This window comes from Dasypus novemcinctus, chromosome X, assembly GCF_030445035.2.
Source record: "Dasypus novemcinctus isolate mDasNov1 chromosome X, mDasNov1.1.hap2, whole genome shotgun sequence".
Lineage (NCBI taxonomy): Eukaryota > Metazoa > Chordata > Mammalia > Cingulata > Dasypodidae > Dasypus > Dasypus novemcinctus.
In genome coordinates, this window is record NC_080704.1 from 54,113,103 (window position 1) to 54,140,941 (window position 27,839).

The 27,839-nt window shown below is 40.7% G+C and overlaps 1 protein-coding gene across 1 annotated transcript; it reads left to right on the forward strand.

Moving 5' to 3' along the window:
* Window positions 1-404: 404 nt before the first annotated feature.
* Window positions 405-27,765, forward strand: CHST7 (carbohydrate sulfotransferase 7). The gene is made up of 2 exons (XM_004483954.4): window positions 405-2,055; window positions 27,171-27,765. Exon 1 carries the CDS (start codon window positions 597-599, stop codon window positions 2,028-2,030), a length of 1,434 nt encoding a protein of 477 aa, XP_004484011.1. The 5' UTR covers window positions 405-596; the 3' UTR covers window positions 2,031-2,055; window positions 27,171-27,765.
* Window positions 27,766-27,839: the final 74 nt, after the last annotated feature.

A 27,839-nucleotide genomic window follows, 5' to 3' on the forward strand; every position in this document is an offset into this window, starting at 1 on the left:
CCCACCCCGGGCTAACTAGGCGCTGGACAGAGAGAGTGGACCAGGGACCTCGCCCTAAATAATGTGAAGTCCAGTTTTATCTGCCTAGGGCCAAGATGGTCCGGGAGGGGACAGAAACCAGGAGGGGCAGTAGATTTCTCCGGGTGGGTTTCACGTCCTGTCACTGGGTACACTGGGGTATACATAAGGCCCTCCCTTGCCTGAAGTCAATACATGAAGACTTTTACGGAGGGCTTGGGGAAAGGTGGGGTCTGGTTCAGTGCGCCCCAGCCTGGCGTCCCCACTCCGCCCCGCCCAGATTTGGCCGAGTCTTTCGGAGAGCAGAGGGGTGGAGAGAAGCCGCAGGGTTGAAGGCGGGGCGGCTGCAAAGCCGGCCAATAGGCGGTTTTCCAGCCCCGCTGAGCGGAGAGAGGACTGGGGCGCTGCGACTAGCACCATCGGCTCCCAAGTTTCTCCTGTTGGATGCACAGCCCTGGTGGTTCGTCCCTCCGGGCTCAAAGAGGTCGGAGGAGTCCGGAAAAGCGGCTTCAGGAGTGGATTTCTGAGGAAGAGAAAAGAACGGGTTCCCGACTGTCTCTAGGGGAGGTCGGTGAAAGATGAAGGGGCGGCGGCGCCGGCGCCGAGAGTACTGCAAGTTTGCGCTGCTGCTGGTGCTGTACACGCTGGTGCTGCTGCTCATCCCGTCGGTGCTGGACGGCGGCCGCGCCCGGGAAAATGGTGCCGGGCGCTGCCCGGGCCTGCAGCGCAGCCTGGGAATGTGGAGCCTGGAAGCGGCGGCGGCTGGCGAACGAGAACTGGGCGCGGAGGAGCGGTCCCCCGGATCCCCGGGCAACCTCAGCGGCGCCGTCGGGGAGGCGGTGTCTCGCGAAAAGCAGCACATTTATGTGCATGCTACCTGGCGCACCGGCTCGTCCTTCCTGGGCGAGCTCTTTAACCAGCACCCGGACGTTTTCTACTTGTACGAACCCATGTGGCACCTATGGCAGGCGCTGTATCCGGGAGACGCTGAGAGCCTGCAGGGCGCGCTGCGCGATATGCTGCGCTCGCTCTTCCGCTGTGACTTCTCGGTGCTGCGGCTGTACGCGCCTCCGGGGGACCCCACTGCGCGCGCCCCGGACGCTACCAACCTCACCACGGCCGCCCTTTTCCGCTGGCGGACCAACAAGGTCATCTGCTCGCCACCGCTGTGCCCCGGTGCGCCCCGTGCTCGCGCAGACGTCGGCCTCGTCGAGGACGCCGCCTGCGAGCGCAGCTGTCCGCCCGTGGCGCTCCGAGCCCTGGAGGCTGAGTGCCGCAAGTACCCGGTGGTGGTGATCAAGGACGTACGCCTCCTCGACCTGGGCGTGCTGGTGCCGCTGCTGCGTGACCCGGGCCTCAACCTCAAGGTGGTGCAGCTTTTCCGCGACCCGCGGGCGGTGCACAACTCGCGCCTCAAATCTAGGCAGGGGCTGCTGCGCGAGAGCATCCAGGTACTGCGCACTCGCCAGAGGGGCGACCGCTTCCACCGCGTGCTGTTAGCGCACGGCGTGGGCGCGCGCCCCGGGGTCCCCTCCCGTGCGCAGCCCGCCGCGCCGCGCGCCGATTTCTTTTTGACGGGCGCTCTCGAGGTGATCTGCGAAGCGTGGCTGCGCGACCTGCTTTTCGCTCGCGGGGCACCCGCCTGGCTGCGGCGCCGCTATTTGAGGCTGCGCTATGAGGACCTGGTGCGGCAGCCGCGCACCCAGCTGCGCCGCCTGCTGCGCTTCTCCGGGCTGCGCGCCCTTGCCGCGCTCGACGCCTTCGCGCTCAACATGACGCGCGGCACGGCCTATGGCGCCGACCGGCCTTTCCACCTGTCCGCGCGCGACGCCCGCGAGGCCGTGCACGCCTGGCGGGAGCGTCTGAGTCGCGAGCAGGTGCGACAGGTGGAGGCTGCCTGCGCTCCAGCCATGCGTCTGCTGGCCTACCCTCGCAGTGGAGAGGAGGGCGAAGCGGAGCCACCCGGGGACCAGGAGATGCCTCTGGAGATGGAGACCGAAGGAGACACGTAGCTGCCCACTCCCAGGGCGAATCCGGGTAAGGTGGCCCTTGGCGAGGCGGGGAAGGGTCTTCGGGGAGCCTGGAACGCAGACTGCGGGATAGAGGTGGGGAATGGGGAATGCGTCCCAGAGCGCATCCGTTGGAGCAAGTCAAAGCGGGTGGGAACGTCCTCATAAAACTTGGAGAGCTCATCGTGTTCTCCAGCTTAGCCACCTGCCTCCTCAGGGGAAGACCCAGAGATGAGAGAGGTTGTTTAAGTGTGGGGGAGGTGGAACCCAGGGCTCTACATTCCCAGTCCAGTGCTTTTCCCGCTCCATGAAGTAGGAGGTAAGGTCATCTGTTGAAAACGGGGGAGGGGGAAAAGAAGGGTGTCAGAGGTCTGCGAAGAGTAGAAGAGGTTTGAAATAGTCATAATGGAACTTGAAACTGGGAATTGACATGAAAAGAATAGGCTTTTGGAGACCATTTGGGACTGAAGATTATGAGTTTATCTTGTTGCCAGTCCTATCGGGAAACTTTTTGCAGTAGGGTTCGCAGGCACAGAGAAAGCCAGAAGCAAGGATTGCCGTAAAGTTGTGACGCTAACCCTATCTACTCCTTTCTTTCGGTTTCATGTCCCTTCTGTGTCTCATTTTTCTCATGCACAGTCTCCGGGGCTTTCTTTTGGAGTAACCATGCATGCAGGCACAGCGAGGGCACTCTAGCAACAGTTTTTGGACATTTGTGTGTCTCGGGCACTGGTATAATAGAGTAGGATAGACTTTTTGCTGTCCCCGAGCTCATGTGGCATCTCTCTCTCCCCTAGTGGCTGGCGTCTTTGCAGGATATTTGACCGTGCCCGTTTCACATGAGGTCACAAAACCTGCCTGGTCTGCTTCCTTTACTGCCTAGGGGAGACTTCAGGGTTGGGCTTTCCTCCCTTTGCCTCATCCGTTTGGGAGGTGGAACCGGAGATTGGCAGTAGTAGTTTTGGCTTTGCAGAAGGAGCTTTGTGAAAACACATTCCCCACCCCCACCCCCCTTTATATTTTCTTTCTCTCTTTGTAAAGCTTATGTCCTAAGATGCAAAAATGGGACTTAAGTGATCTCAAAGTATGTTCAGTGTCTGAGTGTATGACTTGCAAGGAAGAGTTAGTTCTGGAAGACGCTGACCTTAAGAATCCACTTAGTGGCATGAGAATGCATTTTCTCAAACTTTGGGTGACTTGGAAGAGGAGAGCTTTCTGTCCTGTGCAGCCCAGAAAAGAAGGAAAAGCAGTGCTGGGTGGACGGAAGTGACTTAAGTTTCCATTCATTATTTTATAGTGTAATTGAGCACTCCCCTGGGGTGATGCTCTGAGGACAAAGGTTTAAGATGTTAATGAAGATTGATTTTGTTGTTAGTGGAGGCAGGGTAACAGAATGATTTCGGAAGCTGGCTGATTTTTCTCCCGGTAATCAAGTGGTTTTCATGATCAGTTTCTGTAATTGCTAGGAAGTCTGTGTTCTTTCCTGATTTCTGAAGTGAAGGAAGTTAAGGCAGGCACAGGGTGACTTGTCACATCTTAACAAAAACATCCTTTCATCTGCTAATCCTGTATTTACAAATGTAGCATAATGATCCCCTAACCCTCACTCACAAGTCAAGGGAACTCCTCTCTGACAAATGCTGCAGCATTTTATGGCTTTAAGAAGTGGCATTCTCCCAGAACTTTTCTTTTTTTCCCCTCTTTTCCATTTTAGCCAACATTTATTGAGTGTCTGCACTAGGGATGAGGGAATAAGAATGGAGAGTAGGGTTAAAGGACATAGTTTTCATGCTCTAGGAAAGTTAAGAGTCTGGCTGACAGTGACTGGGGGAAGCCACTAGTGGTGCTGTTTGGAAGGCCGATGAAGCTTCTTTTGGGGGCAACAGGGGCATTTGGGAGCAAAACTTTAGACTTTTCCATACTTTGGTGTCTGAGCTCTTCTTCCCACATTTCTTTTGGAATTATTGGGCATTTACCACCATGTCACTACCAACCAGTATATTTATAAATATCCAGCTGGAGAAAGCATGGTATATATTCCTGGCTCTAGAAAGATAACATTACTGATCCACACTGATGGCTTTTCCCAAAGTCTGTCACACTCTACTCTAGGAAAGGGGATGAATAGTTTTTAAAGGGCTATGGTATATGTATTGAGTTGGGCACTTTACATATATCATTTTTTACACCAATTTTTCAGATGAGGAGTAAAAGACTCAAAGAAGTTAAGTAACTTGCCCAAAGTCACACCTAGGCTGGTGAGAGTGGAATAGGGTTTGGAGTGAGACTCCATTGCTTATTATCTCTCCATTATAACACACCCTTACTGGCCTCCCTTGGCATCCTCTGGCACCCCAGTCGGGCCTAGAGGCTAGTCTGGGGTGGGAAACACACAGCTTTATTACTGATTTGTTCCAACTACTGAACTAATTGATAAATAACCCTGAGCTGCCGGCACCACCTACACAGGAAAGCTGATGACTCTACAACTGTTCTGCCTATGGGGCATGCCCTTGGCTCAGCAGTGTAGAGAGACTACACATGAATTAACTGAGTAGTATCTTGGTGGTTCATACCTAATAGCCAGAATGGTGGGATTTGGCAGGGAGGGAGTTAATATCCCTTTTAAGGTCCCTGTGGTGACTGCAGTACCTTGAACCAAATCACCAAGGACCCAGGTCCTTTCCATCTTTTAGGCCTTCCTGGTTTTCATTTTCCAGCTTATCTTTTCACTGTCATAAGATGGTAGCCACAGCTCCAGGCATCACATCCTCACGGGATTACGTAGGGTTGTTACAGAGCAGAAAGTAAGGAAGCTGACCAATGGGTACGGGAAGGAGGTGGGGAGCTTTTCCCTCATGTGACTTTTCTTTAATATAGCAATAAAACCTATCCGAGAACATCCCTATTCCAGCAGGCTTTTCTTTTATATTTTATTGGTTAGAACTGGGTCACATGCCCTGCCGTAGCCCCCTAATTGGCAAAAGGAAATGGGATCACCGTGATTGGTTTCGACCAGCAGTTCTGAGTAGTGACTGAAATTATATATTTTTTAAAATGCCAATGCCTGAGTTTCACGTCCCCTAGAAATTCTGATTTAATTGATCTGGGGTGGGGTCCCATCATTAGCATGTTTTAAAAGCTCCCCAGGTACAGCCAAAGGTGAGACTCACTGGCTTGGCCCAGTCAAATTCATTCCCTTAGGCTGGGCCCATTGCCACCTGAGTAAGATCAAGATGGAAATAAATGGCAGTTGATGAGCAACAAATGCTGTCTGCTACAATATTTATATGAAAAACTTGGAGCTATGAACTGCCAAGCAGATGTAGGTGTTATTATGGAATGGGAAGACGCCTTACTTAAATCACACACCACCCCATTTATCACCATCTCACATACCATTCAAATGTTTTGTTGTCTGTAATTCTAGTACTGTGTCATTGTACACAATGGATCTACTACTATTTTAAACAAACTGATGTAATATCCTATCCTTTTTAGCATTTCTCCTTTGACCTCTGCCCTTGGTAGGACCCACAGTTTCATTCTTGTAGGCATGTTAGGCACCTAGGTCATTGCTTTTGAACAAAATATACACCCCCTTTGAAGGAAATTAGGAAAGGAGGTACATACACTGTACACTAAGTCCCAAGAAGCAGAAGGCTTTCTTTCTAAAGAAATCATCCAAACAAAAAAAGAAATGGCTAGCCTCCAAAAATCCCTCCCAAAGCATTTTGAAAGTCTTTCCATTTTAATCAGGATATTGATCCATATGTTTTATAAAAGCTTAGATACAAATATCACTGAAAGGAGAACTTCCTACTTAAGCACAGATCGCTGAAGAATGGGCATTGGTTAAACATGGCTCCTCACTCGACAAAATTTGTTTTAACTCCCAATAGCAAATCAACCTGGGAGCTGTGTTGGAGCCAGCAGGCTGGAAGTTAGGATGGTGTGTGTGTGTGTCCCTGTGTGTGTCCCTATACAGATGGATAGATGTCTGAGTGGCTGGGCTGCAGTAAGGTGTGAATAGTTTTTTAAAAACACATCCATATCCAAATCATTATTGCCCCCTTTGTGAGGTTAGTGTTGCCTTTGATCGAGATTCCTAGAACTCCTACTTGGGCCTGCCTTCCCAAGCAGGATCTCTTCAGTTGGTGGTAGATTTGGTTTGTAGGAAAGCTCAAGACCCATCAAATCTTGTGAGTGAAGCTGGGGGCGGGGGGTGGGGAACGCTGGTCCTTCATAGTGAGGTGTGGCCATAAAGTAGTGACAGAGTCATTCCTTGACTCATAAGTAGTAATTTGCGTATTTTTTTTCATGGTAGAAAACATGCTGAGTACCCACTTTATTTCCACTTACAATGTGACAGGGGCAGGAAATTTATTTAAATCAAAGAAATGGAGATTTCTGTTGATTTATAGGAAAAGTAAGTATACCATCACTGGAAGGAATTACCAAGGCTTTTTCTAGCAAGGAAACCATTAATTCATTCTACAAATTGAGTTACAAAGATCCATTACACGAATTACTTGACATTATATAAATACAACAGAGTATGTCTATATTTTAATTTCATTATATAATTTTCTAAACATGTATAGATAAAACATTTTTATATTTTCACTTATGCATTCACTGAACATTTTATATAAGAAAGGCAACAGTGTGTTTGAACTAATCTAGTTATCATGCTTCATGGAAGTAGATGATGAATCCAGTGGCCTATTAAGGCTTTATATAATCCTACAACATGAGAATTTTTAGAAGACTAATGAGGGCATACTTGCTCAACAGCATCCTCTATATTTTCACAATAAAATAGAAAGATTTGGTTCCCTGGTGGCTTAGTAATTAAACATTATGACAGCTGTGTATTGAGGTTGATTTCTGGTCAGTGGTGACAAGAGTCATTGCTTGGCTCATAGGTAGACAGTTTTTGTTTTAGGGTTCAGGAGCCTAGGCTCTGGGGCGCAGCTCCCTGGTTACCACTTGACTAATAGTGGGGAGCCCCTAAACCTTTTCGGCTTTGGTAAGAATAAGAAGAGGAGGTTAGACTAGAAGATTTTCAAGATTTCTTAGAGCTAAGGGGAGTTGACATTTATTGAGTGCCTATTTTGTGCACTGTGCTACTTGCTTAACGAGTGTTACCTCATTTAGACTTCAGCTCAGCTCTATGAGGTAGGCAGTCCAGCTCTGGCACACTGGGGAGCATAAATTCTAACTCCTGAGCTGTCTGCCCTGCCTATAGTGTCTGGTTGTCACTAGAACCCTCAGGAGCCCTGCTATTTGAGGCACTATTTACTGTGGCAGTCAATGAGATCCTGCTGAGATGTGCTTAAGTGTAACCTCTGGAATGACCTCCCGATTCACTCTGAAATCTTTTAGCCATAAAAACTCATTTGTATTTACCATTTTCCCCTTATGGGCAAGGTCTTTTTTTTCAGGTGCATTGCTAGTTGGCACTTGGTTATAGTTCCTCGGTGCCAGGGAGGCTCATCCCTGGGAAACACATTCCATGCCAGCGAAGGTAGTGCGCTTATATGCTGAGTTTGGCTTGGAGAGAGGGCCACATTTGAGCAACAAGGAGGCCCTTATGAGGTAACTCTTAGGCAATATAATACTAAGCTAACTTTCAATTTCAAAAGAGAAGAGAATGGAAAAAATGGAACAGAGGCTCAGGGAATTGAATGACAATGTGAAACGCAAAACTATTCACATTTTTGACATCCTAAAAGGAGAAGAGAATGGAAAAGGGGCAGAAAGAATATTTGAGGAAATAATGACTGTAAATTTCCCAACCCTTATGAAGGACATAACTATAAATATCCAAGAAGGACAGTACACCCCAAACAGAATAAACATGAATAGACCTACCCTAATACACTTGCTATTCAGAAAGACAAATATCAGAGATAAACAGAGGATTCTGAAAGCAGCAAGAGAAAACAAAGTATCACATACAAGGGAAACTAGATAAGATTAAGTCCAGCGCTCTCATCAGAAACCATGGAAGAGAGAAGAAAGTGGTATGATATATTTAAGGTACTGAAAGAGAAAAAATGCCAGTGAAGAATTCTGTATCCAGCAAAGCTGTCCTTCAAAAATGAGGGTGAGTTCAGAGTCTTCACAGATAAACAAAAACTGATAGAATATGTTACCAAAAGACCAGATTTACGAGAAGTACTAAAGGAGGTGCTACAGCTTGAAGAGAAAATGTAAGGGTGAGAGATTTAGAAAAGAATTTAGAAATTAAAATTATTAGGAAGGGCAAACTAAAGGATAAGACAGACAATAGAATGGTATGACAACAGAGAACTGAAGGACAGAATGGATGAAGTAAGAAATGCCTTTACAGTAATAACACTGAATGTTAATGAAATGAACTCCCCAGTCAAAAGACGTAGACTGATAGAATGAATAAAAAAATATGAGCCATCTATATGTTGTTTACAAGAGACCCACCTCAGACGTAAAGACACAACCAAGTTAAAGATGAATGGTTGGAAAAAGGTATTCCATGCGAATAGTAACCAAAATGGGCAGGAGTAGATCAGATAAATGTAAAATAACAATATTATATACATGAACAGTAATTACACAGTACAACTAGCAAATTGTTCCTGTGATCAATTCTGTAAGTTTCTTCATACAAAATAAATATTTGCTTTTAATTGAGGACTGGAGAGATTTTTTTTGGATACTTCGTTTTTCTTTAACCCTTTCTTATGCATATTCATTAATTAAAATAATCCATCTGGATCAGTAATCATTTGGCATGACTACTGTTGAACAAGATTTTGAGTTTTTCTGCCTCATAAAATTACGACTTGACATATTTTTAGCTGCTGTAATTCATTCCAATACGATGTGAAGAATTCCCAAATAGGAATTTGATTATTCAAAAGAATTATGTTCTAAATGGAAATTAAATAACTAAACCAATAATTTATTTCATTCTTAGAGGTTATGTCCAAGTTAGAGCTGTAATATTAAAATAGAATTGTTATAATTAATTTCTATTATATTAGAGTTATTTACATTTATAAATGTTTGTTGCTATACTATCTCTTGTAATTGATTATATTAAATATAACCTGGCCTTGTACTCTCTTTTAAAATTTGTAATTTCTTTCAATCTATTTTTCTATTTATTTTACAATTTTTCAATTTTTCAATGAAGATCTTTTTAACAGCTTTGAAAACCATTTTTTTCCAAATTCTACTCAATTTATTCATTTTTTAAAAAGATATTACATTAAAAAAAGTATGAGGTCCCCATTCGCCCCCACCCCACCACTCCCCCCACAGTAACACTCTTTCCCCATCATCATGTCACATCCATTGCGTCTGGTGAGTACATCTCTGGGCATCGCTGCACCCCATGTCCCGTTGAAAACCATTTTTTATACACTTGGGATAGATCATATAGTATGTGAATATATCTCAATAAAACTACTTAATAAATAAATATAAATAATTGTGCAAGGATAGCCAGAAATAGCAGCTATGTACAGCAGGGGCAACAGAGAGCTTGAGAGGGGAGGAATTTCCTTGTTTGTTTTTTGCTTATTGTTATTATTACTGGGATAATGAAAATGCTTTAATAATCAACTATATGATTATACCAAATACAATTGATTGTACACTTTGGATAAATTGTATACTTTATTAATATGTATTAATAAAATTGATTTTCTAAGAAAAAAGCTCCCCAAAATAAATACAAATAATAAGAAAATAATAATAACAATAATAAAATACAAAAATTTTAAAGTAAAATAATTTTTTTAAATAAAAAATATTTTAGACACGGTGTCTTTCATTACTGTAAGATCTGCTGTTGTTTTGCATGTACAGTGACGTTTTTGTCCATATATTTCACCAATGTCTTTTTTTTTTTGTATTTTATCTTCAAAGAAGCTTTAGGTTACAGAAAAGTCATGCAGAGAATATAGGGGATCCCCATATACCCAACACCCTCCCCCCTTTTTTCCTCTCCCATATTAATAACATTTTACATGCAGATGGTACATTTGTTACAATTAATATGTAAATATTGAAGCATTGCTATTAACCATGGTCCGTGCTTTACATTATGATTTACATTTTGGGCTGTACACTTTCATAAGTTTTGATAAAGCTTAAAATGGCTGGTATCCATTATTTCAAGATCATGCAGAACAATTCTAATGCCCCCAAAATGCCCTGTGTTCCATCTAGTCTATTCTTGTCCCATCCCCTCCAGACCTATGGTAAACACTAAGCTTCACTTTTTAAAGATTAAGATTCATAGTTATTTGCAATAATATTGAGGGCTTGACAGATTAGTCTTCCTTTTATTAGGCACTGCCTATGTTATTGAGAGACCCTTGTCCCTCTATTTGAGAACATAGCACAACTCCCCAGGATGGGAGTTCAATATTTTCTTACTTATTGTGTGGGTCTCAACCCACTGAGATAACACACTATGACAAGATGAACATTTACATATTCCATAGAAGGCTGCCCCAGGTGCACCCTGTCCTGTATGCCCCACTCCCCATCCAACACCCTACACCAGGTAATCCTCCCCTGCCATATTTGCCAAAAGAACATTCCCAAAGTTGTAGCCTTTTTATGGATGACAGAACCAGCCTGATTATTTTTTAAAAACTCAGGTTCTCTGTTTTTAAAATTTGTAGAAGTAATATAAGCATGTAGTTTTAAAAAAAGTTTAACAGAACAGAAGGGTATAAAATGCCACCAGTCTCACTTCCTAGATGCAACCACTAAATTTCTCTAAACGAGATGCTTTATGCAAATTCAGAAAAATTTGTATATGAATGGAATTGAACTGTATTTACTGTTCCGCAGGGTGGTGGTGTGGAGCTATGTGTACCCCAGAAAAACATGTTCTTAAATTTAATCCATTCCTGTGGTTGTGAACCCACTGTAAGTAGGACCTTTTGAGTATGCTACTACAGTTAAAGCATGGCCCAGCCCAGTCAGGATGGGTCTTAATCCTATTACTGGAGGCCTTTATAAGCAGAAAGAAATTCAGACAGAGAGACAAAGCCACAGAAGCAAGAAGCTGAAATTCAGTGGAACCCAAAAAAGAAGGGAGAGCCAGGAATGGCTGCCATGTGCCTTGCTATGTGACAGAAGAGCCCAGGACCAAGGATCACCAGCAGCCAGCCCCAAAAGCTTTCTTTGGGAAGAAAGCATCACCTTAATGATGCCTTGATTTGGATTTTCTTTTAGCCTCAAACCAGAGAGTGAATAGACTCCCATTGTTTAACTAAACCTATTTCATGGTATTTGCTTGAGCAGCTAAAGAAACTAAAACATACTCTATTTTTTTCAGTTAATACTTTGAAAATCTTCTTGTATCATTATCTTTTTAATTGCTATATACTATTTTATTATAGGAATGTATTATAACATATGTAACTAGTTCTATATCCAAGGACATTTATGTTGTTCTGGTTTTTTGTTCATTGCTATATTTCTGATACATTTTAATAGCGTCCTTATATTATCTTTGCATACATTTGAGTATTTTTGTAAGAAAAATTCCTAGATTGACCCTTTATAGCAAAGGGTGTATGCTTTTTTCTTTATTAGAGAAATTGTGGGTTTACAGAGCAATCATGTATAAAATACAGGATTCCTATATACCACACCACCAACACCTGCCATTGATGTGGAACATTTGTTAAAATTATGATGGCACATTTTAATTTTTATAATTGTTCTATTAACTATAGTCCATACAGCAAACATAAATGCCCTACTTCAGCAGGGCTTTTGACATTTTCAAGAAAAAGGAAAGAGTGTAGGGGTGGCAGTGTAAAAATTGGGAAGGTATTAGATCTAAGACCATAGAGACAGGACGGGCTCACATCATAAGGATTTTATGGCCATGCTAAGGAGTTGGGATCTTATTTTGATGATGAGAACAAGGTAGAAGATCTAGCTTATGCTGAAGCATAAGGAAAAATTTTACCAGATTTTAAAAGAGGAAGTTAGCCCTCTCTAGCTTACCCATCTCCTCCTTCCATTGTCTTTTAGCTATTTTATATCTGTGAATTAATAAAACCTGAAGGAATGCAAAAAACAAACAAAAAACCAAACTATAGTCCATGTTTTAACTTAGGGTTTACTGTATACTCTAGTTCCATGGATTTTTAAAAATTTTTATTCTGTTACCATATATACAATCTAACATTTCCCTTTGAAATCATATTCAGATACATGATTCAGTGCTGTTCATTGCATTCACCATGTTGTGCTACCATCACCACCATCCATTATCAAAACATTCCCATCATTCCAAATAGGAATCCTTTACATTTTAAGTCTTAACTTCCCATTTCCTATCCCCACCCCATCCCCTGGTAGCCTGTTTTCTAGATTCTGACTTTACGAATTTGCGTATTTTAATTGTTTCCAAATCAGAGAGGTCAGGGTGTGTGCTTTTTACATTTTGAGTTCTTTAGAGATGCACAAACTTTCACCCCTCCAGCTGTTTCTTGGAGTGACTGTTTCCTGGACTTTAAACAGCATGGATTTTATCTAATTTTTAAATTGTGGCTAGACTGATGGATGGAAAATTATTTCACCCAGAATCCTGCCTCTCTTTGATCCTACAATTCATCCATTTCAGATGAAGAATGACTGCCATACACCTCAGTTTGTGGTACCACCTTGGATCAAATCAACTTTAGAGCCCTTTTGAAATCCTCATGTATTTGGAAAGTGTCACTTCTCTGACACTTAGACATAAAAATTCCCATCCCTTTATAAAACCACACTGACATAGGATGTCAGGTTTTAGAAAGGTTTGTTAAGGTGGCTTTCTGGTACCGTTGCAGTGGATTGTACCTATTTGCTTGAACATTACCTAGTTCAGGAGACTATCAATGGGAGAAATGAGGCTGTTTTTTGTTTTGTTTTGTTTTGTTTTAAAGATTTTTCTTTTATTTATTTCTCTCCCCTTCCCCCCCACCCAGTTGTCAGCTCTCTGTGCCCATTCGCTGTGTGTTCTTCTGTGTCTGCTTGCATTCTTGTCAGCAGCACCGGGAACATGTGTCTCTTTTTGTTGCATCATCTTGCTGCATCAGCTCTCTAGGTGTGTGGCACCACTCCTGGGCAGGCTGCACCTTTTTTGTGCAGGGTGGCTTTCCTTACGGGGCACACTCCTTGCACGTGGGGCTCCCCTATGTGGGGGACACCCCTGCATGGCATGACACTCCTTGTGCACATCAACACTGAGCATGGGCCAGCTCACCATACGGGTCAGGAGATCTTGGGTTTGAACCCTGCACCTCCTATGTGGTAGGCAGATGCTCCATCCTTTGAGCCAAATCTGCATCCCGAGGTTTTTTTTAGGTAAGATTTAATCCTTCATACATTTTCAGTATGCTTCTCAGGGTTGTCTTTGTGCTTTCAGGGAGAGGGAGGACAGCAGTGCCCATATGTCCCATTTGCAGTTTTTGAGGCAGGATTCAGAAGATTTTCAGGGAGGTTTTTTAGCCTGGGCAGAGAATTTCTTCCCATGAATACAAATGTAATATAAATAGCTGGGAGTGAGCCTTTAAAAAAAAACATTTATAAACAACTGGCTTAAAATTCCTCGTATGCCACTTCTCAGCCTTCTCTTAGCTTGAACCACATACGAGAGAATGAAAGTAAAAAAACTAGACTGGCCCTGGTGTTTGATGTTAGACATCCTAGTTGATCGAGGTGACTAATAAATGAAGCCCTCTCTCTGTGAGGTCTCCTGGCTCCTCATCTTCTGGCTTTGTAGTAGAATGGAGTGAGCTTGCTGTATTGAAAGCAGCATTTCTGCTTAGGTGCAGTATAGAATAAGAACAATACGGACTAAGAAATAGTCCTGGCCCAAGTTCAAGAACACAGGAGAGTGGAGAACTATTTGGGAGCTGAACAGGAAGCAGTTTCAGTTGGATAAAAGTTGCAGAACTCAGTGATGTATTCATGAAAATTGGAATTCTTAAGCCTTGCTCCCCCTCCCCTAGCCTCAGGCACCAGGCCAGCACTTGGGTCTGACATTTCCTGCAGCTGGCCTTGTTCATATTAAAAGCCATCATGCTGGATGCTGAGAATAAATTGTAGCATTGGCTGATGGTGAATATTTTTAAATTAGGAAATTAAGCAGCCATGAAACAGGACCACTGCATTTGAGTTCAGTCATGAACATGTTCCAGGTTGGCAGATTCCCTTCCTCTGGAATGGACATGGGCAGAAAGGAGCTTCGCTGAAGAATCATTCTGAATATAGCCACTGAGATAGAAATGTTCTTACTGGGAATCTTAGCCTTTTATGCTGAGTATTACATTAAGGCAGGTTCTGCTTGAAGTGTTATGAAAGGGAGCCCCAGAAGGCACAGGGAGAGTTGTAAAGGCACAGCACAGTCTCTGGGCCTGGCCAGTAAGAAGCTTTAAATATGACCTGAAATCCAAATGCCTGGAGGGACCACCTTGAGAGATTAATATTGTTTGATTAATAGCATTTGGTCATAGTAACCAGCAGCCTGGAAGCTTAGAAACCAGCTGTAATGGTCTGAAACTATATGGACCCCAGAAGAGTATGTTCTTAAAATTAATCCATTCCTGTGGGTATGGACCCATTGTAAGTAGGATTTTTTTGGTGAGTAGGATCTTCAGTTAAGATGTGACCCATCTCATTCTTAATCCTCTTACTAGAGTCTATAAGAGAATGGAATTCAGCAAAGGGGGTTGGGGGGAACCATGGAAGCAAGAAGCTGAAAGCAGCAAAACCCAGAAGAGATGGGAGAGACAGCAGGTGCTGCCATGTGCCTTATCATGTGGCAGAGGAGTCCAGGATCACCGGCAGCTGGTCTTTGGGAAGAACACACTACCTAATGATGCCTTGATTTGGACACTTTTTTCAGCCTTAAATCTGTAAGCCTATAAGTTAATAAATTGCCATTGTTAAAAGCTGACCCATTTCATGGTGTCTGCATTTCAGCAGCTTTAGCAGACAAAAACACCAGCCCATCTGAAGTATGTGATTCCGCCTTGAAATAGAACATCACGGAAATGTTTGTAAGGCATGGGGAATGGATATGGGCTCCAGACTGTGGGTTCTTTAGTAAAGATGAGTGACTGAGAAACATGAGCAGCTACAGGAATGAACGGAAAGGCTAAGTGAAGAAGTAATTAAACACACAGAGAGAAAATGAACATTAGGAAAAAATGCCCCAGAACTTGAGGTTGCTTTTCCTGTGACTGAGGCCAGACTTTACAAAAAAGGCTCATTACTGCTTCAGAGAGATTACGGGAACAGTAAGCCAGAAATACTAAAATCAAGATAATATTTTTAAAAAATAGCACTTCTTTTCAACCACCTGAGAGGTAGCATCTGTTAAATATGCAGTTTTAGAAGTATTATAGTAAAGGTAGTTTCTGCCTCTTGCTTTAATAAAGGATAACACCAACAAGGATGTAATAAAAACAATACACTTTTTCAGGTTCTGCAAACAATACAAAAGTTATGTTTTGTTGTCTTTCTCTGCCCACTGCCCCTACCCCCCACTTCCATTCCCCTCCCCAGCTGCTAGGAATTGCAGAGGACTATTTTGCAAAAAGACGATTGGCTGAAAATAAACACACACCTCCCTCCCCAATAACAAAATAGAAACCCTGACACTATTGAATGTCTTTTTCAAATTTTACTTATTTTGTTTTTATTTCTGAACAAAAGGGAAGAGATATAATTCTGAACCTAGGAAAAATTCATGTCCTGATCCTAGGTATGGCAAATTTCTGACAATCCTGCAGGCTAGAGCAGGAGGACTGGCTTACACAATTCAATGTCCTGTGCCAACCCAAACTGCTCTCAGCTGTGGGGCCATTTTATCCCCATCAGACTATGGAAGGGGTAGGAAATGGTAGGAAAAAACATTGCTTCACCCTGCAGGGAAAGATAGCCGAAGTGGTGATGGACTGGGCTTCGGCTGATCACACAGAAACTGTACACTGAAGAGCCATCCTAACCTATTCCGAAAGCATAATCAAGGCCAGAGTCCGGTGCCCTCCACCCAGCCACTTTCAGCCACTCAGCTGAGCAGCTGCGGGGACCAAAGGGGTGCCTGAATGGCAGATCCAAGCTCCAGGTCACTTCCCAGCTTCTGTGTCCTCCCTCACTAACCCCTCCCACCCCCACTTGGTGGCTGTCAAATATCTGCAGGTGGGTGCTCAAATGTTATCTTCTAAAATACTAATTGAGTTCTGTTTTTTGAGTTGGGAACAACTTTTCTCACAAAAGCAATTATGTATGACAATTAAAAATACATTGCAGAGCAGCTCAATGAAAGGAAAAAAACCACAAAAGTCAGCTATGAAACTCAGCTGTTTCCAAGTTTTATTAATCCTGTCTTGGAGCTTGCTCATTTTGTTCTCAAGTGAACTAGAAAATTTGAGAAAATTTTAGCCCTGGGTGGGGGGCAGTTATAAAGTTGGAAACATTTTATTATCGTCTATTGGGGAAATATAATGGCCATTTAATTTTTGCACTGGGTTGCTCTGGGACTTGAATCAAATGATTCACATGGATTGAGGTTTTACTGTGATTTCTGGAGCAGAGAAGCTGGTCCTTTCCTTCCATTTGAGGGATGGGTGGGGGAGCGTTTAAGGCTGTGGTGGGTGGGGTAGGTGTAGGTCAAATGCTCAGCTCTCAGCATGAGCTGCCCAGGTCCAGGTAAGTGGTTCCTCCCTTGGTTTCCACTTCTCTCCCTCTCCCTCTCTCCCCACAACCCCGCAAGAGTTGTTTTGTTGTTTTTACTCAGTCGCTGTTTTTACCTGAGGTGAGAATTGTTTCAAGTTAAATATGACCAGCTAATATAACTGGCACCTCTTGCCACTGCCACTTAACTTTCCAAATTGAAAGTATGGAAATTATAACCCTTATGCTTTTTAAAGTACATTTCTAGACTATTTGAGGGTGTGGTTTAGTGAAACAACTAATTTGAATATACAGTTTAGCAAAACACTAAATGTTTCATGTTACATTTCGCTTTAGAGTCACAGTGAGGGAATACTTGCACTTTGTCACTGCTGATATTTCAAGTATTATTTTAACCTTACTCCTAAGCAGCTCCCTTAAAAAAATGTTAATGGCTCTATTGTTGTAAACACTGTCAGTTATTTCCGTTTTCCTTGGCACTGCATTTCACTGATTTGAGGTGAAAACAGGAAGGTTAAGAAGCTTAACCCGGGTTAACAGATAAGCTTAGATGTTAACATCATCCACAGAGGGTGGTTCCCGTTTAGGATGCTGGGAGAAGATTCCTCCAGAACACATCGCCATTGACGAGGAGGCGGAACCCTTTCTCAGCCATTTGTTCTGGAGTTGGTCCAGGAGGAAGGCTCTTACAATAGGCTGTGATAACGGGACTTGCTGAATACCCGGAAATCTCCAAAGTGCTAAGTCCCAGCCCCAACTTTTAGCTTCAATAAAGTCGCTTTTGGTGGTAAATCCAGGGTGTCTCACCTGGCGCAAATGGACAGGGACAGGCGACAGGGGAGTCCATTCAGACATATACCTTCCAGAGGTGAGACCAAGAAGAAATGTGAAGGAAAGAAGGACTAGTAAAAATTTACAAGTACAATTCAAAAAGGGAAGGGGAAGTGAGGTCTCCAGGTGCAAAGGCCCAGATCTACTTGGGAGGCCCAGGGCTCCTTACCTGACTTGAAACTGGGAAGAGGAAGGCCACTGAGAGCTGCAGAGCTGCAAGGGCATTTGGTTGAATCTTCTGTTCACAAACTTTAAAGCCAGCAGGAAGTTGACTCCTCCCCCTCCCCCACCCCAGCTTCAAAGTTTGTAAAAAGTATTATTAAAATGCTAAGAGTGTGTCTTCCTGAGTTATTACATTGTAGCCGGGGGAGCCTCAGCCTGTGTCAACTGCTATCCAGGCTATGTAAAGCTGGAATTAAGTTTCCCTTTGAAGAGTATGAGACCCTTAGTAGGTCAACCAGCTGCAGTTAGGGCTTGGCTGGTAATTTAAACACTCAAGGAAACTGGAGCAAAAAAAGTTAAACTTTACCCAACTCAATGGAGGATGACTTTGAATGTTTTAATAAACATAATATATTTTAAAAAGTGAAAGCCAATTTGTGAATTCTTTGAGTTTTCCTGGAATGACTTCAAACTTTAATGTCATACATTAGAAAATCTTTATATACATACTCCTCAGAACAATGATATACAAAAAAATCTATAAATCCCAAAAACCACTGCACTACGACAGTTTTCTATTACCATATTCTACTATGAAACAGGGTAGGTCTTTAAATGGTTCTGACTTAGGAATAAACAGAGGGTCTACGCTTGTTTCAGGGGAAGAAAATTTTAGCAAATTTTTTTTTCTCCTCAGATTCCGTGTAAGTTGAAATAGTTTAAACCAAGACATTTAGCAGCTTAAAATTTCATTCTTCATTGTCAAACGTGTAGCAGCTGGGAAAAAGGGCAAAGCTAGCTACTTGGTCACTGTAGCTGGCTGATAAACTGAGTACTTGGTTTTTAAATATGCACCCAAAGTTGAATACTTCATAGTTCCATATAAACAGGTCCCCATAGTATTAAGAGTTGGGGTCTGGAGTGAGCTATTAATAAGTTTTTAATCCTGTATCTAAGATACTAGCAGCTAAAGAATTTTGGGGAATCCCATACTAAGAATTTGTGGACATGATTATGTTTTAAAGTACAACTAAAAACATTGAAAATGTTGGGAAATTAGCTGATAGTTTATTTAGGATCTACTTGGGGGCTTACAGGTCCCATGTAGTTACAAGTCAGAACTGGCAGGCATATAAGCATCCCTCATCTGGTTCAGTGATATTCAGGAACTAGAGGTTGAAAGGGGAGGATGGGAGCCCATTTCTAGTGTGCAGAAAGAAAAGGCCGTGTGAATTTGTTTCCTGTACACTGCAGGCTTCCCAGCCTGGATTAGCAGGACTTCAGTATGGTTCTTCAAATACTCTAGAAGTAGTCATTGTTCTTTCAGAGCTTTATCTCTCTCTCCTCCCCCTTGGTACTACTGCCAGTGTTTTGATTTAAAAAATTGATCCTGAATGAAAACAGCCTTTCAAGTAGATAAAATATGTGTAAAGAAGACTTTTAATAAAAGGATTTTAAGAAGTGCTTACGGGTCCAGAGATTGGGCTACCAGTACCCTCAATAAATGTTTGTCTAGGAAATGGGATCTGACCAGGCAACATTTAGCACTGGGTTAATTATTGACAGAAAATCATCCTGAGATCTGCCCAGGATGTTTTGGGTCTTTAAAACAACTCAAGTGGAGAGCTGAACACATGGTACAAAGAAATAGTGACAGAAGACATTTTTATTTTATTTTTATTTTGAAATAATTACTCATAGGAAGTTTTAAAAATAGTACTAGATGTCCAGTGTATCCTTCACCCAGCTTCCCCCATAGGTAACATCTTATAGTAGATTAATATCAACACCAGGACATTGACCTTAGGATAATCTACAGACTTTATTCAGAGTTCAGCAGTTTTTACATGCGTTCATTTGTGTGTGTATAGATTTATGTAATTTTATCATGTATAGATTTGTGTAAAAACCACCACAATCAAGATACAGAACTGTTGTTCTATCACCACAAAGAAACTCTCTTGTGCTACCCCTTTATAGTCTCATACCCCACCCTATCCCACCCCTTTCCCTGGCAAACATGACTCTGTTTTCCATCTCTATAACTGTCTTGTTTGAAGAATGTTATATAAATGATTAAAACAATATGTAACTTTTTGGATTTTTTTCCCCCCACTCACATAATTCTCTGGAGATTCATCCAGGCTGTCACATGTATCAATAGTTGATTTTTTTTTTATTGCCGAGTAGTATTCCATGGTATGGTTGTACCACAGTTTGTTTAACCATTCACGCATTAAAGGACATTTGGATTGTTGACAGTTTTTGGCTATTACAAATAGCTGCTGTGAATATTTGTGTACAGGTTTCTGCATGAATACACGTTTTCATTTCTCTGGGATGAATGCCCAGGAGTGCAGTTACTGGGTTGTTATGGTAAGTATATGTTTAGTTTTATAAAAGACTGCCAAATTCTTTTCCAAAGTGACTATACCATTTTATGTTCTGACCAGCAATATATGAGAGATCCAGTTTTTCTGTGTCCTTGCCAGAATTTGGTATTGTCACTGTATTTTATTTTAGATGTTCTAATAGATGTATAGTGATGATCCCTTCATGTTTTTAATTTGTACTTTCCTAATGGCTAATGATGTTCATCATCTTTTCATATGCTTATTTACAATCCGTATTTGCTCTTTGGTGAAATGTTGGTTCATGTCTTTTGCCCATTTTCTAATGGATTTTTTTCTTTTACTGCTGAGGTTTGAGAGTTATTTATCCTGGATACAAATTCTTTGTCAGATATATGGCAGCACAATATTTTTTCCCAATCTGTATCTTGTCTTTTCATCCTCTTAACAAGGTCTTTTGCAGAACAAAAGTTTTTAATTTTGATGAAATCCAGTTTATTCAAGTTTTTTCTTTTGTGGCTGGTATATTTGGTCATGTCTTTAACTCTTTGCATAGCCCTAGGGTCCCAAATATTTTCTCCTTTATTAATATATAAATATTTTGTATTTTTTATTTTGCTATTGCTTGCCATTTTTAAAATGAGCTTGTCTATATCTACATTTAAATCTATAACTCATTTAAAGTTAATTTTTGTATAAAGTCAAGGTTTTTTTGCCTGTAGGTGTCTAAGTGCTCCAGCACCATTTATTATAAAGACTGTCCTTCCTCCAGTGAATTGCTTTTGCGCCTTTGTCAGAAACCAGTCATACGTGTGTGGGCTTATTTTTGGGTTGTTTATTCTACTTCATTGATTTGTGTTTGTCTCTCTGCCAATACCACACTGTTTTGACTTATGTAGTCACATAATATCTTAAAATTGGGTAGTGTAATTCTTCCTACTTTTTTCTTTTCCAGAAAGGTTTTAGCTATTCTAGCTTGTCTTTTAATATACATTTTAGAATAAGCTTGTCTATATCTATAAAAAGAGCTGATGGAATTTTTTTTAAGAATTGTGTTTAAATTATAGATCAGTTTGGGGAGAATGACATCATCATTATGTTGAGTATTCCAATCCATGAACACAGTTATACCTCTTTGTTGATTTAGACCTTGTTTGATTTCTTTCATTGGGGTTTAGTAGTTTTCAGCATACAAGTCCTTTAACTGTTTTGGTAGATTTATACCTAAGTATTTTATTTATTTTTAGTGAGTGTAAATAGTACCATTTTAAAAACTCAGTATCAACATATTCATTTCTAGCTTATGTAAATACAATTGATTTTTCATATTATCTTGTATACTGCAACCTTGCTAAATTCATTTATTGGTTTTGGGAGGGTGTTTGAGGATGTTTCTTGGGTTTTTCTGTGTGGACAATTGTGCCATCTGCTAACAGGGACAGTTTTATTTCTTCCTTTACAATAAGTATGCTTTTATTTCATTTTCTTGCCTTATTGCATTAGCTAGGACTTCCAGTACTATGCTGAATAAATGGTGACACAAACATCTCTGCCTTCTTCCCAATCTTAGGGGGAAAGCATTGAGTCTTTCACCATAAAGAACGAGGTTAGATGTAGGTTTATCAAGCTGAGGAAGTTTCTCTTACTCTCTAGTTTGCTATTATCATGAATGGGTTTTGAATTTTTATCAGATGCTTTTTCTATATTAATTGATATAATCATGTGATTTTTCTTCTTTAGTCTGATAATACAGCTTAATTTTAAAATATTGTACCAGTCTTACATCCAGGAATAAAACCCACTTTGTCATGATACATACATTTTAAAAATATTGTTGAATTTGATTTGTTAATATTTTGTTGGGGATTTTTGTGTCTAAGTTCATATTGGTTGGTAGTGTTCTTTCTTTTTTTGTACTGCCTTTGTCTGGTTTTGGAATCAGGATAATACTGGCCTCATAATTTTCTGGAAAAGACTGTGCAGAATTGGTATTAATTCCAGTTAAACATTTGGTAAAATTGTCCAGTGAAATAATTCAGCCTGGAGATTTCTTTATTGGGAATCTTTTAACTATGAATTTGATTTTTTTAAACTAGTTATAGGGCTATTCAAATGATCTATTCCATTTGGGTGAATTATGGTAATTTGTGCTCTTTGAGTAATTGGTCCATTTCCTATAAGTTGTCAAATTTATGTGGGTGGAGTTTTTCTTAGTACTTTTTTCAAACTTTTAATATTGTGGGATCTGTAGTAAGATCCCCTGTTTTATTGATGATATTGGTAATCTCTGTCTTCTTCCATTCTTTTATTGTCAGTCTTTGAGTTTCATCAACATTTTTGTTCTTTTCAAAGAACCACTGTTTGTTTAATTGATTTTCTCTATTTTTCTGTTTTCAATTTCAGTGATTTCTGCTCTGAATTCTTCTGCTTGTTTTGGATTTATTTCATTCATCTTCTAGCTGCCTCAAGTGAGCACTTAGATTATTGTTCTATGACTTTTCCTCTTTCCTAATGTAAGTGATACATTTCCCTCTTGACATTGCTTTAGCTGTGTCTTGCAAATTTTGATATGTTGCATTTTCATTTTCATTCAGTATATATTGCCTTTGTAAAAAAAATTTCCCTTGAGACTTCTTCTTTGACCCATGGATTATTTAGAATCATCATCATCATCATCATCATCATCATCTTTAATTTCCAAACATTGGGAGAATTTCCTGTTATCTTTCTATTATTTATTTCTAGTTTGATTCCGTTATGGCTAGAGAACACACTCTGTATTAATTCAATTCTTTTAACTCTGTTCAGGTGGTTTTTCTCTTTTTTTTTTTCTCTTTATTGGTGAACCACATCTATGTTCTGAATGTTCCAAGTATGCTTGAAAAGAATATGTATTCTGTTATTGGGTAGAGTGTTCAGTGAATGTCAGTTCAGTCCAGTTGGTTTGATGGCATTGTGCTGCAATCAGCTCACAATAGGTTGGCTCGAAAGGAAGGCAACACAGAACTTAGAAAATAAAGGGACAGAGAGAGGCACAAGAGAGAGAGAAAGATGGGACCAGGGAACTCACAGCTTCTGTAACTGAGAGCCTCAACCCTAGTTTCCACATCACATTTATTGGGATGCTACCAAGCAGCTGTTTGCTATTAGAACTGCAAACATCATCTATAATAGGGAATAACTGCAACATTTAACAACTGCAACATCTACAATAGAACAGGTGTAATATTTACAATAAGGAACAGGTAAGCCAGTTTCCCACAACAGCATGTTCAGTTCTATATCCTTGCTGATTTTCTGTCTAGTGGTTCTATAAGCTGCTGAGAGAGGTGTTGATGCTTCCAACTATAAATGTGGATTTGTCTTTTTCTCCTTTCTGTTTTTTTCAGTTTTTGCTCCAGATGATTTGAAGCTCTGTTATTTGGTGCATGCACATTTAGGATTGCTATGTCTTGCTGGTGAATTAACCCTTTTACCATTATGTAATGTCCTTCTTTGTCCCTGGTAATCTTCTTTGCTCTGAAGTCTTATTTTATCTGGTACTAACATATCCACTCTTCAGTTCTGTTGATTGTTTGCACAGTATATCTTTTTCATCCCTTTACTTTAAATCTACCTATACATTCTATTTGAAATGAATGTCTTACAAACAGCATACAGTTGGGCCATGTTTTTTTAAAATTCATTTTGCCAATCTCTTTTATTTCATGTATTTAGACCATTTGCAGCCAGTGTAATTATTGATATGTTAGGGCTTAAGTCTGCCATTTTATTATTTGTCTTTTATTTATTCTCTGTTTTCCTTTTTGGGCCTTCCTATGGGTTACATGAACATTTTTCAGAATTGCATTTTGATTTTCTACAGTGTTTTTTAAGTATATCTCTTTGTATGTTTATTTTAGTGGTTTATTATTAGACTACACATATGTAACTTATAGCCTACTGGTGTCAACATTTTACTACTTTGATTCAAGTGTGGAAACCCTATCACCATTTAGGTTCATTTATCCTCTGTCCTTAAAAGTATAATTCTCTTAAATGTTTTCTCTACATACATTGAAAACCATATCATATAATGTTATATAATTTTTGCTTCAACCATCAAACAGAATTTTATTTATTTATTTATTTATTTTATTTATTTTATTGACTTTGTAATAATATTACATTAAAAATATATATATGAGGTCCCATTCAACCCCACCCCCCCACCCCACCTCTCCCCACCCCCAGCAACACTCGTTCCCATCATCATGACACATCCATTGCACTTGGTAAGTACATCCCCGGGCACCTCTGCACCTCATGGTCAATGGTCCACACCACGGCCCATACTCTCCCCCATTCCATCCAGTGGGCCCTGTGAGGATTTACAATGTCCGGTGATTGCCCCTGAAGCACCATCCAGGGCATCTCCATGTCCCAAAGACGCCTCCACCTCTCATCTCTTCCTGCCTTTCCCCATACCCATCAGCCACCATGTCCACTTTTCCCAATCCAATGCCACCTCTTCTATGTGGATATTGGATTGGTTGTGTCCATTGCACCTCTATGTCAAGAGGAGGCTCAGATTCCACATGGATGCTGGATGCAATCCTCCCACTTTCAGTTGTAATCACTCTAGGCTCCATGGTGTGGTGGTTGTCCTTCTTCAACTCCATCTTAGCTGAGTGTGGTAAGTCCAGTAAATCAGATTGTAGGTGCTGGAGTCTGTCCATCAAACATAATTTTAAAAACTCCAGAGGATAGTCTAGTATATTTATTCATTTTTTTACCCTTTCTGTTCTTTCTTCATTTGTGATATTTCAAGTTTTCTTCTTTTATCATTTCTTTTCTGTTGGAAGAATCTCCTTTAGCATGCTTTTACATTTCTTTTCCTTTAGAATCTTTTATATTTCCTTTTTCTGTTGCTCATATTCTTGTATCTGTTGGTTTATATCTTTTGCAAAATTTGGGGAAATTTTCAGCTATTATTTCTTCAAATGCTTTTTCAGGCCCAGTCTTTCTGGAACTCTGATGAAACAAATGGTAGATCATTTATTGTAGTCCCACAGGTCCCCAGGCTCTGTTCATTTTTTTTTTTTTGTATTTCCTCTTTTTATTCCACTTCCTCTCTGTTGTTCACATTGGGCAATTTCTGTAGTTCTGTTTTCAAGTTCACTAATTCTTTACTCTGTCATGTTTGTTCTGCTATTGAGCCCATGCAGCGAGTTTTTGTTTTGGTGATTGTATTTTGCAGTTCTAAAATTCTCATATGATTATTTTTTATGTCTTCTGTTTCTTTGTCAAGAGTTTCTATTTTTATATTTCTTTGCTATTTAATTTTACTGAAGCTTTCTATTTTTAATTTCTTTCAGATGTGTTTCAGTTGCTCATCAAAGCATTTTTATGCTAGCAGCTTTGAAATGCTTTTCAGATAAAATCCTTTCAGTATTTGATCATTTCAGTATTTGTGGCACTTCAGTGTTGGCATCTGACTTTTCTCATTCAAATTGAAATTTCCCTTGTTCTTGGTTTAACAAGTAATTCTTTTCATTGTGTCCTGGACATTTGGGCTATTATGCATTTCTGATCTTAAATCTTCTATTTTAGCCACCCTCCATGTACACTATGCTGGTTAAGAAAGGGGTATACCACCTTGTTACTGCCAGGTGGGGGTAGTTGTTGGGAAGTTCTGGATTCCTACTAGGCCTCTGCTGATGAGAGGATGGATGTTTTTTTTTCTGTGGTGCTTGGCTGGAATAGGGTGGATATTGCCAAAAATATTTGTCTTTCTAGGCTGGCCCTTTCCCTGTCCTTTGACTAGAGATAATACGCTTTTCTTGGAGGTTTTTTTTTTTTTTTTGGTCTGTGACCTTTTTTCTCTGGTCTCCCAGCTTCTTCTTAAGCGCGCATTTCAGGATATAGAAGAGACACACATGCATGCACACACACACACACACAAAGGCGAGGGGATTAATGGATATCTGGTTCCTCAATTCACAAGGTCCCTCATCCATCTGCCACCTTCTCTCAAGGGCCCTCATCCATCTGCCACCTTCCCTCCACCCTTCAGAGTCTCCTAACTTATGTTTTGTAAGTTAAGTTCAGGGGTTTTAGTTACATTCTTTGGAAGGAATAAGAAGTGCATCTACTCCATCTTGTCTGGAACCAGAAGTCAGCCCACCTGGAAGCTGGTTTTTATTAAACTACATTATACTGAAATTTTACATGGTGGTTCTTTATTTAGGCAAACAATCTGTACTAACATAGAGATTCATAGAAAGGCCTCAAGGCACTAAACTACCTTTTCCTTAATGCATGAATCTTTATTGGGCATTTTAAATCATCTTGCAAGTATTTCTTCCTTCTTCCCCAAACACTGCATCAGTAATTCTGTTAAGCTGACGGACACTTTTACCACATTAGGAAATAATGTCAAATCTGGTATAGATCCAGGATCAGAGAAACGTTCATAAGAAAGCAAGAAATTGTTGGAAGAACTAGCACAAACATACTCAGAGTCAGCCCACCCTCTACTGATCCTCATATATAGTGATGCAAGTTAAGGTGTTTAAATGAAAAAAAAAACATTCAGGTGTCATAAACATAGGAAGCTAGACTTGTTACTAACAAAGCCTCAGTCTTTACAGAACAGCTGATTGTTGCTGGCATGCTTTACTTTGCACATATGAACCTGGACACAAATGAAGAATGCATGGTTAAATGTTTGGAGCCCAAAAGTACAGCTTCAATCATAGCTCCTTCTTACACTCCACCCAGAAGGTCCCAGAAAGCTTGGTTCACCTCGACAGGTATTCCACAGCAGCAGAAAGCACACAGCCTGTTAAAAGAGGTATCTCCATATTTTTCCTGTCTTTACTCTCACCAAATACCTCGTGGGCCACATTTTCACCTGGCTTTTCTTCACAAACCAGAAATGATATTTACTCATTTGATCTGGATTTCCCACATTGGATAATGCAGCTTGAATAAGGAAGATTATAGGTTTCATATTTAAGAGGCCTTACATTGTCAAGGTTCAACAAACTTTCTATTTATAGATTTATCTGTTCTGAAGTTCAAATGTCCTTTGTTCATTCCCTTCCAGGTCAGTCACCATGAAGCAGGGAACTCAACGTGTTGCCCCAGTACTGAAGAAACAATGTTGTGGAGGCAGTCTATCACATTGTCAGAGGCTGGGACTTGATTTGGTACCAACTGCTGTGCAATTCTGTTGAACAGGAATATCATGAGCTCTTAAATACTGATGGACATGGTTGAGATGAAGTTTCCAGTAAGGAAGTGGCAGGGCAATGTGAATAATTATGGCCATGTAATAAGAAGAGCTTTAGTTCACAGCCTGAAACTGCCTCTTCTGGAGTCATCTGAACAAGGTGTTTTCACAACAAAGAAGAGACATGATTTGGCACCATTTCATATCAGTAGGTGTCTGGACAAATACAGCAATATGAAGTCTTGTCTACCTTTATTAAATTACTTAATATGAAATAAAAAGTCTGGGTAAAACTGTTTAAACCTGACTCCTCCAGGTCTCCTTCAAACGGTTCTCCCCTTAGAACCAATTAAAGTATTTTTCTCCCTGGCGTGGGAGAACCCTAATGAACTGAAAGAAATTTTTATTGCTTTTAAATTGTTCTGATATTTTGTAGTTATACTATTAAATGGCTCTGGAGTCACAGTAATGAACAGGATTTTTTTATTTTGCTAAAAAGCAGCATTTATGATGTAGTTTAACTGCATAGTTCATGTAAAAGCT

Coding starts and splice junctions, on each gene's coding strand:
- CHST7 (XM_004483954.4), top strand. CDS start 597: ATGAAGGGGCGGCGGCGCCGGCGCCGAGAGTACTGCAAGTTTGCGCTG.